The following is a 21,339-nucleotide window of genomic DNA, read 5'->3' as shown; positions in this document are numbered from 1 at the left end:
GACAATGCTCCATCACACACGTCCAAGTACTCCACAGCGTGGCAGGCAAGAAAGGGTATAAAAGAAGAAAATCTAATGACATGGCCTCCTTGTTCACCTGATCTGAACCCCATTGAGAACCTGTGGTCCATCATCAAATGTGAGATTTACAAGGAGGGAAAACAGTACACCTCTCTGAACAGTGTCTGGGAGGCTGTGGTTGCTGCTGCACGCAATGTTGATGGTGAACAGATCAAAACACTGACCGAATCCATGGATGGCAGGCTTTTGAGTGTCCTTGCAAAGAAAGGTGGCTATATTGGTCACTGATTTGTTTTTGTTTTGTTTTTGAATGTCAGAAATGTATATTTGTGAATGTTGAGATGTTATATTGGTTTCACTGGTAAAAATAAATAATTGAAATCGGTATATATTTGTTTTTTGTTAAGTTGCCTAATAATTATGCACCGTAATAGTCACCTGCACACACAGATATCCCCCTAAAATAGCTATAACTAAAAACTACTTCCAAAAATATTCAGCTTTGATATTAATGAGTTTTTTGGGTTCATTGAGAACATGGTTGTTGTTCAATAATAAAATTAATCCTCAAAAATACAACTTGCCTAATAATTCTGCACTCCCTGTATTCTTGTAGTATCATTATAAAACATTTATATAAAATCAAGAATGGTGGGACAATGTTCTGAAGAAGTCTCAAATTGGACTATTTGTAGTTTCCCGAAGGCCACAAATCGCCAGCCCACCCGTTTTTTATTTTTTTTATTTGTCATTCTTTAATTTTGTAGTGCATCACATAACAAAGTGAATGTAGAGCGACATTTCACAAAAGACATAAGCAACAGTAATAGATATGAAATGTGGAGTATACTACACTTCTTGTAGTTAGGAGCAAAAATATTAAGATTATAGTTCTATAGATGGAGAGAGATGAACATGCTGAGGTATAGAACTATAGTTTAAATTACAAGGTATATTTAAACCATTGAGATTATAGACATAACAAATGAAAGAAAACAATAAAAACAACATAAACAGTTGCAGGTAGGTTGTGGTGTGTTTCCTTGAATGGTACAACCTGGTTGCGAGCAAGGACTGTGGGTCGGTAACCCGATTCCTGATGAGGGAGAGTCTCAGCCTCCGTCATTGTCAACCACAACGGTGGAGTCCCTCCACTGTGTCCATGCACCTCCATGAACCTCCTCTGCAAGCAGGCATCCCCACCTTCAGCAGGAGCTCATGTCCACTGACCACGAATCCCAAAGAGCAGGCCACGTGGGCGACACATCTCCCTTGTTTTTCAGTGCAAATGGGAACGTGAAAGACTTCCATTGCTCAACCGTGATAAGGACTGTTTTTAAGCATTATCTTTCATTTCACTGATTGTGAAATTTAGCATATTTATGCCAGATTTTAAAATGTGATTTTATTTTTCATACTTCATACGTATAAGCAGATGTGCTCGCCATCAGTGGGTTAATAGTACATGCTTTTCCTAACCCATTTAATCTTGCTTGCGCATTTAATTCTTCTAAACCTTCAATTTTATGGAAATCAACATATTCAGGAAACTAAAAATTCCATTGCGCAACTTAAGACTAAGTGGTTCACTTTAATTCACTGCCAGGAGTGGTCTGTCCTTCCCATACAGAAACTTAAACACGACATTTAGATGTAGAATTTTTTTAAACATTCAGCAAGTCTGATTGGGATAGCAACACACAGAACTTAACTTTTACCCTTTGCATACCAGGATCTTGTAGCTGCTATGTGAGTGCAATACTTGTCCATCATCATGCAGACAGCCTTCACGTTCAATTTTAAGCTCAGTATCTTCAAGCTTAGTCTTCTTTTAAATTGGAAGGTGGTTAGAAGGTTTTGATTGAAGATGCACAAACACTGTGCACGTGTGCAGTAATATATAGAGCAGGGGTCAGCAACCCATGGCCTGTGTGCCATGCATGGCACTCGAGGCGCCTTTGTACGGCACTCATGGCTACCAGAGTCAAACGGGCTCTGGCCTATCAGGAGTCTCGGGACTTCAGATATCTGGTAGAGCAAAACCGAGTGGTAATTGCAGTTGGTGAGGGGCAATCCTCAATTTACACATTGCTGCACTTAGAGGAAGTGATTTGAGATCACGTCATCGCAGCACTTGTGAATGTAATGTGTACTGGAGTAGAGCAGCCTGCCCTTGGCCTTTACCTGGTCCCCAGTAGACCTCAGGCAAGCCACCCGTACTGATAAATATACATAGAGCTGCAGAAAAACCTTACCCTTATACAAATAATACAATCACAGTCCCAACAACCTTCACACCACTGACAAATCACTTGCACGCACTCAACCCCACAAGCATCCTCTCACATGCACGCAACATCAAACACACAATGTGACATATCATCCACATGCACATTTACCCAAGCAGCGTCCATAAACAGCCCACATTCATAGGTACCATACGCAATACCACAAACTACCGTATATACTTGAGTATAAGACGAGTTTTTCAGCACATTTTTTGTGCTGAAAACCCCCACTCATCTTATACTCGAGTCAGTTGTCTGTATTATGGCAATTTACATTGCCATAATACAGACATGGACCGGGGGCTGGCAGGAAGCTGTAACTTACCTTCACAGCAGCTCCTGTCAGCTCCGTTCTCTCTTCTCCGGTGCGTGCAGCTCCCAGGTCAGCTCCCTCTGCAACTCTCGCGAGAGCTGCGGGGTCAGAGCGTTGCCACGGGTTACCGTGGCAACGCTCCGCGCGGCCGCGAGAGTTGCAGAGGGAGCTGATGACCTGGGAGCTGCACGCACCGGAGAAGAGAGAAGGGAGCTGACAGGAGCTGCTGTGAAGGTAAGTTACAGCTTCCTGACAGCCCCCTCCTACAGCCCATCCACTGGACCACCAGGGAGTGCGAGCCCCCCTCCCTGGCCAGCTAACAAGCAGGGAGGGGGGACGAAAACATATTAATAATAAAACAAATAATAATAATAAAAAAAATATTAAAATAATAACATAAAAAAATAAAACAATTAATAATAAAATAAAAAAAATAGTTACCTAAAAAAATAATAACATTAAAAAAAATATTAAAATAATAATTAAATCATAATAAAATGCCCACCCCCCACCAATGCTCTGCACTCACACACTGCACTCACACATACACACACTGCATTCATACACACACTGCACTGCATTCATTATATACACACTGCATTCATACACACACTGCACTGCATTCATTATATACACACTGCATTCATACACACACTGCACTGCATTCATTATATACACACTGCATTCATACACACTGCACTCACACACACTGCACTGCACTCATTATACACACACTGCACTGCATTCATTATACACACACTGCACTCATTATATACACACTGCATTCATACACACACACACACACACACTGCACTCATACACACACTCTGCACTCATACACACACACTGCACTGCATTCATTGTACACACTGCACTCATACACACACACTGCACTGCATTCATTGTACACACTGCACTCATACACACACACTGCACTCATACACACACACTGCACTCATACACACACACTGCACTCATACACACACACTGCACTCCATTCATTATATACACACACTGTGAATAAATATTCAGTTAATATAATTTTTTTTAGGATCTAATTTTATTTAGAAATGTACCAGTAGCTGCTGCATTTCCCACCCTAGTCTTATTCTCGAGTCAATAAGTTTGCCCAGTTTTTGGGGGTAAAATTAGGGGCCTCGGCTTATATTCGGGTCGGCTTATACTCGAGTATATACGATAGTTATAAATGTATGCTGTACAATATAACAGCTCACAAACATACACATACAACGCTACAAAGCAACTGCAGCACTCATAAATGACACAATCAGAATATGGCAGAATACACACCAATTTAAAAAATAGAACGGGCACACCAAGGGACTTCGAGATCTTGTTTTGGCACAGTACTGCTTAAACATTTCCTGCCCCTGGTATAGAGTATAGCAACACTACACATTTTTTGCAATCCAGTATATGGTGACAGTTTACGTACACACATACAATAACTCTTTGTACACATGTATGGCATGCCATAATACACAAATTCACACATGCAATAAGTGCTAACCCTATACATCTCAATGTTGCTTACTTAGTATCCAAACATTAGTGAATTGGTCCTCTACGTTATTTTATTGGATGTATTTGCTCCACATAAAAAGAGTAGAAATTGAATATCTTGGAGTTCAGGCTGCGTAAGAAATGCCTTGATTTAATTTTTTTTTTATATATTGCGTAGTATACCAACTGAAACCTAGAGGTAGTAAGAAGTAGTTTCTTAAAAACCTCAGTTTAGTTAAACGACAACCTGTGTGCTGGTTCAATGAAAGTATCTCTGGAAACAGAACTTGATGTGTTTATGAATTAGGATTCATTTTGGATACGTTTTCATGGCATTTCAATTTTACATTTTAAATGTTTAGCCTGTAAGAACACCGTCCCATGTTAATAGCTAGTACTGTGTCTCTGCCATGTTACAATACATCCATATTATTTCTAGCAGTCACCACAATTAGCAGATCATAGCAGCCACTCATAGTAGATTTCCCCAGTGCCGTTGGGATTCATCTGACAGACTTTTTAGTATAAAAGTTATATCCTAGTGGAAAAGTGGGTTCGCTAAACTAATGCTATGTACATAATCCAGGTGTCTGTCAAAAAAGGCTATGAACCACTCACTGATGTAAGACATCACAAATGCGAGTGGATGAGATTTGAAGTTTATGTAGAGATTTCACAGCCTTCGTAAAGAGTCACCATTCCAGAGAGAGTATCGGTGAATAATCACAATGTAGCAAAGCTCAGAGTGAATATCAAAATTTGAGCCCATTTGCTGAGATACGAGGAAGCCATGAGGATTGATGGCTAATTATTTTGTGGTGAATAGTTGAATTCTATATGGAGCCAAAAGTCTCTGTGAGAAGAGTAGAGCATTGATTGAACGGTGTGGAATGTGCACTCTTCTGTATAATTCTTATCTGGTGTAGAGAACTGCCAAAAATGTGTGATCTCATAGTCCCAGCGGTGCTGTGGTTTGTTCTCGTGAACTTGGTAAAAGTTAAAAAAGCACAGATCATAATGAAAGGGGGAAAATTGTATTCATAACTCAGGAATTCTTTATGTAATAACAGTAATGCATAAAGTTACCATAATACTCCTTTATTGCTGCATCCATGTAAACCGTTATTAAATATGTCAGAACATTTATTCAAATAAAATAACAGAGGAAAAAGTAAGAAACATTACACTGTAGGCACCCAGACCACTTCAGCTCATTGAAGTGGTCTGGGTGCCAACTCCCATCACCCTTAAACCTGCAAGTGTAATTATTGCAGTTTTTATAAACTGCAATAATTACCTTGCAGGGTTAAGTCCTCCTCTAGTGGCTGTAAAGCCACTAGAGGGACTACCTGCTTTTTAGATAACTTTTGGTCGTCTAAATGACGCTGGATGTCCTCACGCTATGCTTGAGGACCTCCAGCGTCGCTGGAATCCCCATGGGAAAGCATTGAATAATGCTTTCCTTTGGGGAGGACTAATGCGTGTGTGTTTTTTGCTGCGCAAGTGCATTAGGTGTCCCCCGCTGGTAGTAGTCGGCGGGAGAGGAGCGTGGGCGGAGCATGACCCAGTGTCTCAAGGGGTTTTAACCCCTTCAGCGATGTGGGATGAGGGGCAGGAGGGAGGGGGCATTCCAGGATTCTCTAGTGTCAGGAAAACATGTTTGTTTTCCTGGCACTAGAGAATCCCTTTAACATTTTTACTTTTCTCATTGTGAGGAGTCTCATTTGGTGCATTTGTGGCCAATGACCATGATTTGGGTTTCACAAGGATTTTATGGGGGTTTACAATTTTAGATCTAAATAGTGATTTCTAAAATAAAAAAATCTTCAAATGACCAGTTTTGGCCAGACAGAAAAATCTGTAATTATCCATAAAGTTCCATAGTGAATAAATATCGAAGACTCAAAGATTACAGTTTAATTTTAAATAACTCATATTTTGTATTTTTCTGCAATAATCTATACATTACATTCTGTAAAATGCAAGACTTCTTCTGAAAAAAAAAAGAGGAAAACATTAAACGTCATGTTGTAATAGTAAGGGGAACCTGCAGCCACCATAATAACTTAACCAATACAAAGTTGTCCCTGAGGTGCTGTCTTACCTTTAACCCCTTAAGGACCAAATTTCTGGAATAAAAGGGAATCATGACATGTCACACATGTCATGTGTCCTTAAGGGGTTAAGGTTAAAGGTTTTAAGTTTGTTTCTCAAGCCGTTTTATAAACGGGGAGCTACTGATTGGCTTAGAACGTCAGTTGACTTATCCAAGCTAATTAGCCACGATGTCCAAGGCTAACGTTTTAAATATTTTCAGGAAGCAGATATTAGAGGGGGCAGAGTGAAATGGCGCTGGTGAGGATACTTTGGTGTTTATCCCCAAAAGGTAAGCCAGTGCCAGGAACCTTATGTAAATTAGTGTCACTGGGAAATTAATTTAAAGAGTTATAGTTTTCAAACAAAATATTTAGTGTTAACTCATTGTACAATAATGAAATCACAGAAAATGTGTATCAGCCATTTACAGATGAACAGTTTGTTGTAAATGCATATCAAAATAAATGTAGTACATATACTCTTTTGAATGGGAGGGGACCTCTCTCTCTCTCTCTTTCTATAGTCTCGAGGCAATCCCTCCAGGTTCACTCACTAATCCAAGGCCTGGTTCTAAAAAATAAACCAAAGGTATTGGGTTATTTGATGTAGATGGTGTCTTAGAAATATCTGTCATTTGACTCACTTTAGATTTGCCAGAGGTGACATCCACTGTCAAACGCAGTGATTTGTTAATCCTCTGTCACAATTTAGAATATGTGGTGTGAGAATTTGTGCCAGATAACTAGCAGTATACACAATGCTTCGTATAATCATTGTAAACATTCTGCAATCTTTGTCTCTTAAACCCAATAAGTTCATTCTTTTATTTTTCCAAATTAGTTACTTTCTTTATTATATCATCACAATTTGGGTCTTGCAAAGTAGGTAAATGATTAGCTTCAAAATCCCTTATCTTAAATTGTGTGATCTTTAATTCTCTACGGACTTCTTCAATAACCACTAACATCAAGTCCAAAGAACATTTACTGTATTGTTCCGCCTATGGTCAGCATCAGAAACCTCTTATATTTTTTTTCTTTCTGCAATAGTCAGATGGATATATCGCATGGAGTTTCTTTCTGTTTCGATGTTTCAAGTTCCCAGATAATGTCCTTATGGTTAGTGGAAGCAGGTAGATCCGAATCTGATTGGGCCTTATTATAGCAGCAGCCTGGTCTTGCTCTAGATAGGCTCACACTTGTGTAAGCAAATTCTCCACATCGAGGAGAAACTGACATCTCTTATCAGGAAAAAAAAAAAAAAACCTCTGTAAACTGCCTGGTGCAAGAATACCCGGCCCGAGTCCTCAAAATATAAACACTTGCCGGCTTAAAAGTATTAATGTGTCACTGTGCTGTTCTGGCGCATTGGATTCATATTAGTCTTCAAATATGTAAACTTTTATTTATCCATAATTGGGGTCGACATTTCAGTCCCCTCTAGGGACTTTTTTTTTTCCAAGACAAATGGATACAAGAAAAAATGTTTAAATAGAATGATAAATTACTCTTTGCATTATGTTTGATGTTGGGAACTTAGATTCTCTGGATTTATTTTGTTGTGTATGTCATTTAACAGAACATTTTATCCCTAGTTCTACTTTAGTCTCCACTTTTCTCATTGTTTCTCACTATGGAGGCTTGACTTCCATGCCTCTTTTTCGTAAATTCCCACCCTCCTTCCCAGTTCTATTTAAACATTATTTTCTAGGTATTTATTTGAAAAATGTCCATACAGGGGACTGAAACGTCGTCCATGATTATGGTTAAGTAAAAGTTTACACGTTGGAAGACTGATACAAGTCCACTGAGTGATTCCCTGTGAGTTGATATATGTATATGTATTCATCTTTATGTGATTGCTCAAGCTCTCACCTTCCAAGTAAGGACATCATTTTGACTTTGGTTTTGTTAGACTGAATTTTCCGTTGAATCTTGTTAATTTGTTTACTAAATAAAACTGCTTAGTTGAGCTAATAGAAATTGTGTGTTTATACAAAGGCAATGGATTTACTATTAAAAGAACCAGATTACACATTACTGTTCGTTTTCCCGTAATGTGCAGACCACATGTCGTTTAATATTGCTTTCTATTGAATGAATAACTGAATGTACTTCGTTCAACTATTTAGTGCTTGGCACTGATCACACATTGAATTGGGTTTATCTTCCCCTTTTCTATTCCTAGAAACCATGGATCGTTGTAGTACATCTTTCGTAATCTAGCTTGGTTCATTTACTAGAACTTCTTCAAGCAGTTATTCATTGGGTGCTCTTTGTGCAATCGTTTCTGGTAATTTAAATAGCCAAATCAGAAGTCAATCCACATTCTTCTTCTTTTTTTTTTTTTTTTTTAATCAAATCTGCTTTAATATAGGTAATTCAGTCTCGCAGGACCAATCAGTGGCTTTAAAAATCACCCAAAAAATAACATTAAAATCCATGGAAAGCGTATGTAACTGTAGCGTTGTGAATGAACGTGTTCATGCATTTTAACAACAGGAAAGAAAATGATAGAAACTTAGGTAATCAGAAATATATGGGGGAATTCAGATCTCCCCATGGTCCTTTCCAACTGGGCCAACCATTACTATCGGAGGCAGATGGCAGTGTGTAAGTTTGAAGAAGACCCAGTGAGGATCGAAACACTGCTTTTATACTGCTCCAATAAACCCACTTATCTTGTAAAACCTTGAGTGCCTGTAACATTGTCTACTTTCCTGAGATGGAATACGGCATATGTAGGTTTCTATTGTCTGTACAGTCATCTAGCAATGTTCATACCCAGTACAAAAGTCATACATACTCACACAGCTATGCTCAGCAGACGACTGCGCGTGGCCGAAATGGTTATTGGTCAAACATTTACTGAGCCTTAGTCCATACTCCACGTCTCCCCTTACTATTCCATCGTATTCAGGCTACTCGATTTTAAGCTGTTTATCTTCGGATCTGCATTAATTGCCATCGTATATGCTACTCATTTACCATCTGAAATAGACATTTGTGATGCATTTTTGGTCTGTGTTTTCTAGAGTTTGCTACACCAAATGTGAATATTCATGTACAGATAGAGGTTTTCCAGATTATACATTGAACAAATAGGCAACATTTGGCCATCCAGTAGTTCACTCTCTACATCCCCTTGTTACAGGGGAACACTGAAAAAGCCACGCACAGAGTCCGGACACAGGTCATTTCAGGAAGTAAAGGTCTTTATTCTCACCGATCGGGTCTCAGCTGAACTCCTGTTCAAAAGGTCTGAGCACTGAGCACATGGAGTAGAGGCTTTTTATATGCTATGCATCTGTACCCTTACACCAATCAGCATCTGTACCCTTTCACCAATCAGCAAACAGGATACACAGGATCACCTTATATGGACAGGCAACATGGCCCTTTAGGAGAATGGAATGTGGTTTCAGTTCTTGCACATGCTCAGTAAATTGACAGTATCGCTACATGTAACTAACTGATACAACAGGTACTTGTATATGCCGCATGGAGATTTTAGGCCTTCTAAATTTTGGGCTTAGCTGAAACCCCATCACACCCTCTTACCCTACATCAGCTTGACTGCATTGTTAGTTGACAGAATGACATGGGTCAGTGGAAGATCAGTTGTAGTTGATCAATAGTTGGAAGTTTACCAGTGCCTACTCTACCTGTGATCCAAGGGATCCTGTATTTCAAACTGACATCTCTTATCAGAGGTTTGCATTTACATTGGACGTGCTGACTTTATATATGCTGTTCTAACATGCCTTTTCACACATCATTGCATTTGTTATTTGAAGGTACTTAAGGAATAAAAAAAATGTTTTTGGCAGATCTTTACTTCGTGCCAAATATTTCATTTTACAGCGATTCAGACCAAGCTTGACATATTGATGTTCTAAGTTTCCTTTTTTTCAGAAGTCTAACGTCTTTCCCATAAATATTTCTTCTTTCTCATGTCCTTTGTTGCTATATTTCTTTGCGATCTAAAACCAGTCTCCCAGCTCCTATTTCTGACATTAACATCGTTTGCACCAACTAAAATCAAGCAGAGTCATGTTTGGTTCTGCTCTTTTCACATCTCGTATTCAATGCCTCGTTTTGAAGATTGATTCCTATTTTATTTTCTTTCACCAGTCATGCATGTTGATTACTGCAGAATTCTGTCCAGAGAATGCAGTTACCTGATCTTCACCTTGGCAATCTCTTGCCCCTTTCTGCACCTCCTGATTGACATTCTCCATTCTTCACTATAACCTAGCAGCTCACAGCCTGCTGTATTGATTCTGATAAAATGATTGAATTTCAACATACCATTTATCCACCGTAATCCGGACGGATTTGCATGTCAAGTGTCTGTAGGCACGGAATTCTGACACCCCCCCCCCCCCCCCCCCCACCTCTATAAATAATCGCAGATAACGGGAGTCTGATTCATTTATTAACTGGACATTGCAGGCATAAAAATGTCTAAACAACAAAAAAACATGGATTATTTGATAACTGCATATGTATATAGGTATGTGTGTGTGCATATTTTTGCTTGTATTGTGTTTGAATCTGTGAGTATGGTGAGTTTATGCAGCTTGGTAAATGTGCGTGCAGGGTTAAAAATTATATTAGAAGTGGTTAAGGTAAAGGAGGTTTAAGGGTAGAGAGGTTGACGGGACTACAGAGGACACTGGTCAAGGCTACTGGGTACTTATCTCTCCTCATCATCCCGCTTGAGCTCTTAAAATGCACATTATAATGGTTGTATATAGGTGCCCCCTACAGATCAGGCACCAATAGACAGGTGCCTACTTTGCCTAATTGAAAATCAGGCCCTGACTGTAATTAGTGGCTGTAAAATAATAATTTGATAACCAGTGTAAGACAACACGTAGTTAAACTCCCAATCCCCTGCTCCTTATTTCCATTTTGCTGGCTTGTCTGACTGGCTAAGCATTATGGTAAATGTGGTCTACTGCAGATAGAGCAGATTGTGTAGAGTAATCAAAACCAATTCAATGTGGTTCAGACTCATTTTGCAGTTTATAACTTTTCGATTTGTTTTAGACTGTCAGTTTAATATATTTTTTGCTGTGACTGTATTTTACAGCGTGCCCCAAGCAGAGATCTTCCAATTTCTTTTTCTATTCACTATGTAAACACATTGCTTGATCCTCGACTGGTATATGTGCATTTTGTATTCCATTGATTTTCCATATTAACATGATAAGCTGGGATGAAAATGATTCTAGCCAGCCAAGCCTACACGTTCTAGTTGCTCCTGTTGATCCAAATGAAGGAAAAATAAAACAATGAATTTCCAGTTTGTCTCAGGAAGAGGAAATCTTCAAAAGCTGTGCCTGTTTGTATTCCGGAACAAACATATTGAGGCCATTGTGTTGAAGGTGATCTGACAGCATCATCCCTTTTACCATACATTATAGTTTTTGTTTCTTTCTTTCTACTCCCCAAACCTATTCCCTTATCTCTATCTCAATTTAATTGCTTGGGTTGCATCGGTTTTCCCTTAACCTTTGTTTTCTATTTTTGTTTTTTCAACGCCAAATATCATAAAAATGATATTTACATGATTTACATGATATGATATACACATTTGCTTGTCACATTTCCTGCACGTGTCTGTTTTTTTTGTTTGAGTTGGTTTCCTGTAAAATAAAGCTTAATAATATGGCACTCTAAGCACCATAGTTATAGCCGCATCCCACTGTTGAATTAAATGTTTTTTAAACAGTTTAACTGGGTCTTCCAAGAACCAGTGGCCCCAGTCGTTCTTCACAGGTAAAGCTAAAGCGGAATTTCCTACTTCTGCATTAGAGATATCAATTATGTCTGTCATTCAACACTCTTCAGCCAATGATTTCTGTCCAAACGTGGACAAATTGATATTGCTAAAACTGAACTGAAGGGGAGCTTCCTTTTGAGCGATATTTGTGGGGAACGTCCAGAACGCAGGCAACTGGGAGGCCTGGATACCTTTTCAATGGTTTGTTTTTTAACCGTGGGACTGTGCCAGGTTACGTTGATGGAAAACAGATTTGCTGTAAAAGAAAGCCAGTTAGACTGCAACCAATATGATTAAGACTTACGTGAAAAAGATGAGCGATATATTGTGACAATATTGTTTAGCAAAATGCATATTTATTTTCTGTGTTTTCTTTCAGTCAAACAGGGGAATCAAAGCTTCATCCCAGCTTGTTTCTATTGCTCCTGATTCTGAGTAAGCTATACCCGTCTCCAATGGATGGCACCTATTCTGCTCTCAGCATGGGCCCTTTTGTTCCGTTTATAATGAGGTAATCTTTGTCATTCTTAGAACATTGGTAATTTGTACATTTATTGCAAGATGTAATAGATTGGCTCTCAAACTGTGGTCCGTGGACCTTCATGGTTGTTATCAAGACGATGCATGATAAGTGAATGTTTTTTGTTAGGAAAAAAAGTGCAATTTATCCACTACCTTGTAAATGAGAGCACAATGGTACTTTGTTGTGAACGATCATTTTAAATGTGGTTACTAAATCTGGTTGCAGAGGTTAAGAGAGACATTCATATTAAAAAAAAAAAACATTTTTTTATTTGCTTTAGGCTTTCATTTCAATCTAATTGCTACAGCAGGTATTTCACATTTTCATTTTAAGACATTTGTATTTTAAAAAAAATATATATATATTTTTTAAGAAATCTTATGTTTGCTTCTGAGTCTTGGTATCTTCTTTAGAATCTGCGACTGCCAGGAGAACACTTTATAGTAAGGCTGCATATTCAGACCACTTGCACTCCGTATTAATTTAATTTATCAACACTGTGCATTAGTTAATAGTAGAAAACTTTAAAGGGACACTCTAGTCACCAGAACAAATACAGCTTATTGTATTTGTTCTGGTGAATGAAATCATTCCCTTGCAGTAAGCATGGCATTTTCAGAGATAATGCAATGTTTACATTACAGCCAAGTAATAACTGCACTGCCCACTGCTCAGTTGGCTGCTAGAGATGCTTCCTGGGGCAGTGTTACACAATGTGCAGCACTGCCATTCAATGTCTCCACCCTCTGCATGGAGACACCGAACCTTCCCCATAGAGATGCATTGATTCAATGTATCTCTATGAGGAGATGCTTTTTGGCCAAGGCTGTGTTTGGCTTGTGCTGGCTCTGCCCCTGATCTGCCTCTTTGACAATTTTAGCCAATCTTATGTGAAAGCATTGTGATTGGCTTTTGTTCAACACTTCTGATTGTGTCCGTCAAGCAGGCAGAACAGGGGCAGAGCCAGCAGCAGCAGACTGCAATACAAGTACGATTTTGCTATATTTAAGTAAATGCTAGAAACTGATTTTTTTTTTCTTTCTGTACAAGGGTAACAAAAACACATTTAAACTGTAAATACTGTGTTTTAGTTCATTCTTGCTTTACAGTGAACTGAAAATTCTAGAAAACAGACAATGGAAGTGAACATTTAAGGCAAAAGTAGCCAAATTGGAAAACTTTCTTTAGCTATTTTACCCCAGAATTTGCACTTCTTGGTTCATGTTAGTTCTCCATTTTAAACATAGCCTGTCCAGATGACAGTGAGACTTACTGGTCCCACCGCAGGACCTAAAATGGTTAGACAGAGTGCTCCACCATATTTTTGGTTGACACACGCTGTTTTTTTTTTTCTCATAACGTTACCTGAAAAGAGCGACAGTAAAATCTTTCATGACAACAGATAACCAATTATTGAGCTGTGGGTTTTTATTCTACTAGGAATCTACAAATAAGTCTGTGTGTTTAATTACAATGTTTATTTCCTTTCTAGGACTAAACATTTTATATTCCTAGCTTTTTTTTTTTAAATAATGATTTAAAGACTGTTACTATGATCACATTGTCTTGAGTGTTCTGGAATGTATCAGCACATTAAAGAAGGGAAGCTCCAAATGCAAAACAATTCTAGTTTATACGATTTCGGGAGAAATATGTGACCAAGGAAAATGGAAACATAAACACAAGATGTTTGAACTGAGAAATTAATATACACATGTATACATGTATGCGGCCTTGTCTTTTTCTAATTTATTTACCGCTGTTTATATGGAAAGAATTTTATTTTTGTATTTTAACCCCTTAAGGACAGACGACGGATATATTCCGTCATGATTCCCTTTTATTCCAGAAGTTGTCATTAAGTGGTTAACATGCGCAGTCTAGTCCATTGCTTGCACAGCTGCATCATTGTGCGTTGGGTGTATGTTAGTAAATCGCTATAGCTGTCAACTGTAATAAATAGGCCGAAAGGGAGACAGAGAAGTACATACACTACTGGAGCTTAGATAACTTAGTGTTCTACTTTATTATCTATAATGATAATTGTCAGGAAATTAAAGGGATTTTCAAGTTCCAAGCCAAACTAGCCAAACTGGATAAATGTCAATGTCCACTATGCTTACAGTTTGCCTACTTCAGCCTTTATTTGAAATTCATTTTCAATTGCTGACACTTCTCAATTTAGTGAATAACCCTACTACATTTGCCAGAACCATCAAATCATGGTTTCCAGGTTTCATGCTAATGAGCAGCACATTAACCCCTTAAGGACACATGAAATGTGTGACACGTCATGATTCCCTTTTATTCCAGAAGTTTGGTCCTTAAGGGGTTAAACATATTGCCATATATATATGTAGATAGTAAGAGAGAGATTTGTTTTTCCCACATGCTGTCGTAGGATATCAATGACCTCATCAAGACAGACCTTTTCATGTTCTGCCAATCAGCATGAAGAAATTGCACGAGACTAAGCAAAACACAGCCAAATTAAAAAGGGATACTATAGGCATCAAAACAATGTTCGCTTAATGAAGCAGTTTTGGCCTATATATCATGCCCCTGAAGTCTCTCTGCTCAATGTTCTGTTATTTAGGAGTTAAATCACTTTAGTTTCTGTTTATGCAGCCCTAACCACACCATCCACCATCCCTGCCTATAACTGACACAACCTGCATGAAAAAAATTGTTTAATTTTCAGTCCGATGTGAACTTGCTTTAGAGCTTTTTATCTCCTGCTCTGTCATTTGAACTTTAACCACACACAGGAGGGTTACACATGTTCTTGCAGGTTAACAGTGCAGGAAAAATATGAAATTCTAAGTTAAACAGAATGTGCAATAAAGGTAGTTTAAATATTACATTGCACTTTTCAGGAAGTGTTTAGGAAGGTAGAGATTTAACTATTAAATGGCAGAGAATTGAGCAGTGAGACTGCAGGGACATCAATACACCAAAATATACATTATTAAGCTAAAGTTGCGTTGATGCTTATAGTGTTCCATTACAGCTCCTTTATTAAATATAGCATTTAAAAATGTATTATTTCAACTGAACTGACTTTTATTAAAGTAAAAATTGTATTTTCTTTAAAGCGAGGAAGACTGTGAATGGTTAACCAGTTATCTGAGCCTACTTTTAGTACACTGGATTAGAAGGAATGTACCATTTATCCACAAAATGTTCTTTTCTTTTAGCTAACCTTTGGATGGGTAAATTTAGATATAGCGACATTCACTCCCTAGAACCCGGAGCTGGCCAAGCAATGGGTTAACATGGCTGGCAAGACACAGTCAGCTGGTAATCATCAAGCATCCACTGTGCAGTTTTTATTGGTATGTCTGTGTGTGGGTGTGCTGGGTCTCATTACATCGAAAACCTTTTTTTTTTCACTCCTAATTACAGCCCGGACTGGCCTAAGGCAACGGACAACAAACGGCTGCTGCTGCTATTTTTATGCTGTTCTTGCACTGCACCTGCCAAAAATGCACAGCTTCTCCTGCGATCTGCCACATATTGTACACAGCCCTTTTATAAGCTGCTAGCTAAAGCAACCCTGGGGTAAACACTTTCACAGAGAGTGCATTAAACTAGGGATGTTTAACTTGGCATTCTGGTAGACCACATTTCCCGTAATGTTTATTTGGCCGAGCATTATGGGACATGTAGTTCACAGACACATGCAGTGCCAAGGTAAGCCATCGCTGTTGGAATGATAAATCGTTTGAAGAGAGAATCACAGACGTGCTTTTCTGGCACTGTTAGAAGATGTGGTTGAAGTGGTAAGACTCGACCTGGACGCCATATACATCACGATTTAAGTGCTTTGGGGAAGAAGATAATTTGACACTAAGGTTTTATAAGCACCCAGAGGTGCTGTAACAACATGTACACTAATGCCCGATTCCTTATCATTTACAGCCTCATGCAATGTGGTATGATGGAAAGCAGAAATAAAAATAACATGCTAGAGGAAGACTGGCAGAATGGAACGTGTAACCTCTTTTTAGTTTTAATATATCTATGTTCTGCTTTAGTTGATTCACAGATGGGGCGAGATATTTAAGCTTCTTCTGGCCAACTCTTTTCTCTGCCTTTAACTGCCACTGTCACCATTGGGGTCTTTGCATTTGTTTTTATACTTCAATTTTATTTTTGTGTGCAAAGAGCCCCCCCAAACTCTCATGTGCTTCTAGGGAGGGGGATGGATAGTTAAAAGGATACCATAGTGACAGGAATAGAAAGCTGTATTCCTGTCACTATCACCTCCCGCCTCCCTCGAACCCCAGTAAATAAAGGGTTAAATACCCTTTTGCTTACCATATCCAAGCGCCGATGCTCCATCCCACCGACGTCCCTTGACAAGTGGACACTAAGGCGCGGCAAACGCTACGCACGCTTTGAATCAATGCTTTCCTATGGTGTACATCTGACGCTGGATGTCTGCATGCAAAAAGTCAATTTTGATTCAGAAGGCCCTCTAGTGGCTGTCTGGTAGACAGCCACCTGGAGGCAGACTTAGAGCTGCAATGTAAGCAATTAACGAGCTGAAGTGGGTTCCTATCGGGTACCTTTAAGGCAATCTTATCTTGCATTCTATTTATTCAGGGTCACCATCTGCCTGGAACATCCACCACAAGAGTACAAACGGTGTCTTTGAAAGTTCCCCTTAATCCGTGGAATCTTCCAAAGATAAACCGTGGCTGCAGAGGATTCACCCATTGCCTACATAGTCCCTTCCTTGCTTTAGCACAGTCAGCAAAAGCTTAAAAAAATATTTTTTTTTTAAACTCAGATGTGAGATTCTCTCTATATCTAAAAGGTAAACAGGCCCTTAAGAAACAGTTGGCATTTCCCCTGCAATCCTGACATTTGTGTTGTCATGGATTCTCTACCTACTCCTTCCAACTATATCCTGAGTTAAAGTGGGTCTTCACCCAAGCATTATTTGATCTCTTCACTCATATTAAGTGCAGGCACATTATAAATAAAATAGTTACCGATCAATTTATTGGATACTGCTAAAGTCCGTGCAAAATGTAAAAGGCACCGTATGTAAACACTACGTAACTATGCTAGGGGTGATGACATTAACGCAGGAGCTCAGGTACATCTGGTAAAAAAAATAAAATAATCTGTAGCAAATCAATAATTGTCGGTATCTCAAGTCTATTGAAAGGTCTCGAAATATGATGGGTGATGCGTGGCCCTTTTCTCCTCCCGTACTGCCTTACATTGCCTGAATTATACCATGATAAAAAATATGCAAATTATACACTTCCATTTATGGGAGGGCACACAGTTAAGTTGGAGTCCCTGTTGGGGATTCTGTAAATGTTTAATTTGCTATGTTCATGTAATTAACCTGTTAATTAGTTGTTACTCAACAATGGAATGTACCTCCTGGTTTCTATGGTGATTGCCCCACGTTTTTAGAACTTGATAATACTCTCCTAATGTCGTCTTATTGAAGAGAAGCAGATTCACAATATGGGTAAACGACTAACACCTATCCATAAAAAGCAGTTGCATAAGCAGCATTCTTTTATAGCTGGTTTCACAAACGAAATATTTATTTAAAAAAAGAAAAAAAAAAAAAACTTCTGCCAAAGGAATAACATTTTTACAAACCCCCCCTTGAATCTTTTTTTTTTTTTTTTGGCTATTTCATCTTTGCAGGAGAGAATAGTTCAGTCTGTAAACCATTAGCTTCATGATTTTGTTGGTTTGTTCAGTGCAACCGAGCGCTTGGTTTGTTTAGAATAAAAATGAAAGTGTTTAGCTTTACAGCTCTCCTTAACGTGCCTTGGCTGAAACATTGATTGGGCTGTGACCGTTTCACTCGATCTGGAGTGGAATTTTCCATAGAGTGGGGGACGCGCTAAGGTTGCTTTGACCATGATGCAATCAGCTGAATGATATAAGTGGGATTGAATGCTTCAAGGGCACATCTGCTCCTCGCTCTTAGAAAAAGGCTACTTGACTTTCTTACTGCTAATGGCTAAAGAATTATTTCCAACTAATTAAAGCATCAGATGGACTTGGCTCTGGAATTTCAGAAGCTGAAAAAAAGCAGTAGGAACAAACTGTCTGAAGTGTGTATTCAGTGGGAATGTTGTGCAGATGTGTACAACCCTTCCACCTGCTGTTTGGGTTACTTTTCCCCTATAATTCTCTATTAGTCAGTGTCTATTCTTTTCCGAGAACGGCTATGCAACTTTGTATACCACAGATATAGACAAGCTAATGTAGCTAATCATTATTGTAGGAATTGTAACATCCTGTTTAATGTGCCCAGCTTCAGCAAAGTTACCAAGGTGCTTATTAACTATATAATGTTGTCCATGTACACCTGGTGCCATATAAAGGCATAGCCAAGTTGCATACTTGTCCTGTCTGCCATTGGTTTTCATTGCCCATTCTTCGACACATTATGTGTGTGACACGTCATGATTCCCTTTTATTCCAGAAGTTTGGTCCTTAAGGGGTTAAGCTCCCTCTTCTTACTGTTTGGGTAACTGCACTTTCCTAGACCTCATTCCCCATTTTTATCCTTATTTTGTCATCTATTATCCCACCATATCAGTTATTTTTCTACATCAGTCCCCTCTGCTCCATCTAGGGTTAACACCTTCCTTTGACATAAATTAAGTGGACATTTGATAAAGCCTTAAAAGTGAAACGCGTTGTGGATATGTTAATATTGTTTATAAAGGTATTTTGGCTACTTTTATACCGTGAGTGTGCCATTTTACTCTTTTATTACTATTTTATACTTTTACTTCTCTACTGCATGGCATGTGATTTTATTTGTTCCAGTGAGGGCTACTTTAAAGAATCCTAGGTGGGGATTACACCACTCAAACACTATCCATTGAGCAGTTTGTCTGCTCAACCAAATGTGAGTACAAAATTATATTTCTATACTCCTGGTGTTTTTAATACAGTGAGTACTATTGTTGTTCCTTTTTGTTATTTTTTATGGTCTTCATATCATTGAGACAACTATCAACTTTTCACATATCCTATAAGTGGGGATTGTACCACTGTATGCTATCCATACTAGAGTTGGTGAAAGCTCTAAAAAACATGAGTAGGACCATATAGACTTTTTTATCATACACCACTTTCTGGGATATATTACACTATTGGTCTCTCTGTTTTTCTATATGGATTCCAAGAATTCTTCCAACCATGGCCTTCTGGCGGAAGAAAACTCTCTGAAATACATCAGTTGTTTCTTCTGGCAAGTTTATATTTGTGTTCTTTTGGAATCTATACTGGACATTTCTATATTAATATCCATTGTGTTTTATCTTTCCATCAATGTTTTTTTTTTATATTTGCTACAACCTGTTTTATCAACTTTTTGTGTTGCCTACCTGTATTAATAGGTCCAATGTATCTTCTCCCACTCTGAGATCTAACATATACCGCCGGTCAGTGTTGACTGGCCTCTCTCATTCTTTACTATGCCAGGTGCTACCTGCTTTGGTGATGCTGAAGTCCTTGTGTCCTGAATCTATGTGCCACTATGTAGGCACTGAGACAGGCCCGAGAGCACTGTTGGTATCTGTTGCACACGTTCACCATTGCTCTTATGGACTATCTTTTTGCTATTGTTTTGAGATTGCCTGTACCATGTGTGTTGTGTGGTGTTTGCTCCATTTTTGGGATATCTACTGGTACGATTACTAAAGTGCATGGTCGGAAAGGCACAACTATATATACCGTGGCAGCTTTCTTCCACTTGCCTGCCAACTGCTACTGGCTACAATGAAATCATAGCCTAATTTGTCAGTGTATAGAAAGGAAGGGGAATTTGTATGGTGTGATCTTGACTCAGCCTTGCAGGGTGTGCTAGCCTCGGAGGAGCTCTGAGAATTCTAAACTTGGCTCTGTGAATCAGATTCTAAAACATGTTTACATTTTTGAGTACTAACAAGACAAACGGCTTTTAAGTTGCTGGCTTGCATTCTAACCGGAGGCTGATCTCTTCTCTAAGGCTGCAATGCAGCTAATAATAAGATTGGATTATTGCCATTTATATAGCGCCAACAGATTCCGTATGATGATTGTTTTTGCTAGCATGCACATTAATGGAAAACTGTGGTCATTTTTTTTTCTTGTCCAATAAAATGTTTATATAACAAAATGTAGAAGTACTGTGAGCAGTAATGTAAACCAGGCACTTTTCAGTTTTAAAACTGTACCCTCCTCATATCAAAGAATTGACAGGAAGTAGCATGTTTCTCCGCTGCACTTCCTATTTTAACATCTTATTTCCTGTCTTTATTATAGTGAGCTGTGATTGGTAACTTAACCTCTTAAGGACACATGACATGTGTGACGTCATGATTCCCTTTTATTCCAGAAGTTTGGTCCTTAAGGGGTTAAATCACTGCTGCTCTGTGATTGGCTGATGTTATTTACACCAATCTCAGCTCTCTGTGGCCGGTGATAGGATACAGACCAATGACTGGGAAGCTTTGCCATAAGAGTTACACCATCTTGAACATTTATATTCTCACCCAAATCCCTTTAACCCCTTAAGGACACATGACATGTGTGACATGTCATAATTCCCTTTTATTCCAGAAATTTGGTCCTTAAGGGGTTAAACTCCCTTTAACCCCAAGCAATGGCCATTATTATAAGCTTTTTTTATTATTTATTATTTTTATTTTTTGTGCTGTTGTGTTTTTTTATATTAATAAACAAAAGGATGCACACCAACTGTTATTATTGATATGAAGAATACTCTTTATCACTTGAAGCATCAA

General features: G+C 38.6%; 1 protein-coding gene across 1 annotated transcript in view; it reads left to right on the top strand.

Moving 5' to 3' along the window:
* THADA (THADA armadillo repeat containing) overlaps nucleotides 1–21,339 on the top strand; it is a 519,919-nt gene that overhangs the window by 210,730 nt on the left and 287,850 nt on the right. The window contains exon 28 of the mRNA XM_063443899.1: nucleotides 12,413–12,544. Within this exon, the coding sequence (XP_063299969.1) occupies nucleotides 12,413–12,544 (132 nt within the window). The remainder of the gene's footprint in view (nucleotides 1–12,412; nucleotides 12,545–21,339) is intronic.

Source organism: Pelobates fuscus, chromosome 2, assembly GCF_036172605.1.
Source record: "Pelobates fuscus isolate aPelFus1 chromosome 2, aPelFus1.pri, whole genome shotgun sequence".
Taxonomy (NCBI): Eukaryota; Metazoa; Chordata; class Amphibia; order Anura; family Pelobatidae; genus Pelobates; species Pelobates fuscus.
This window is presented reverse-complemented; position numbering and strand designations above follow the sequence as displayed.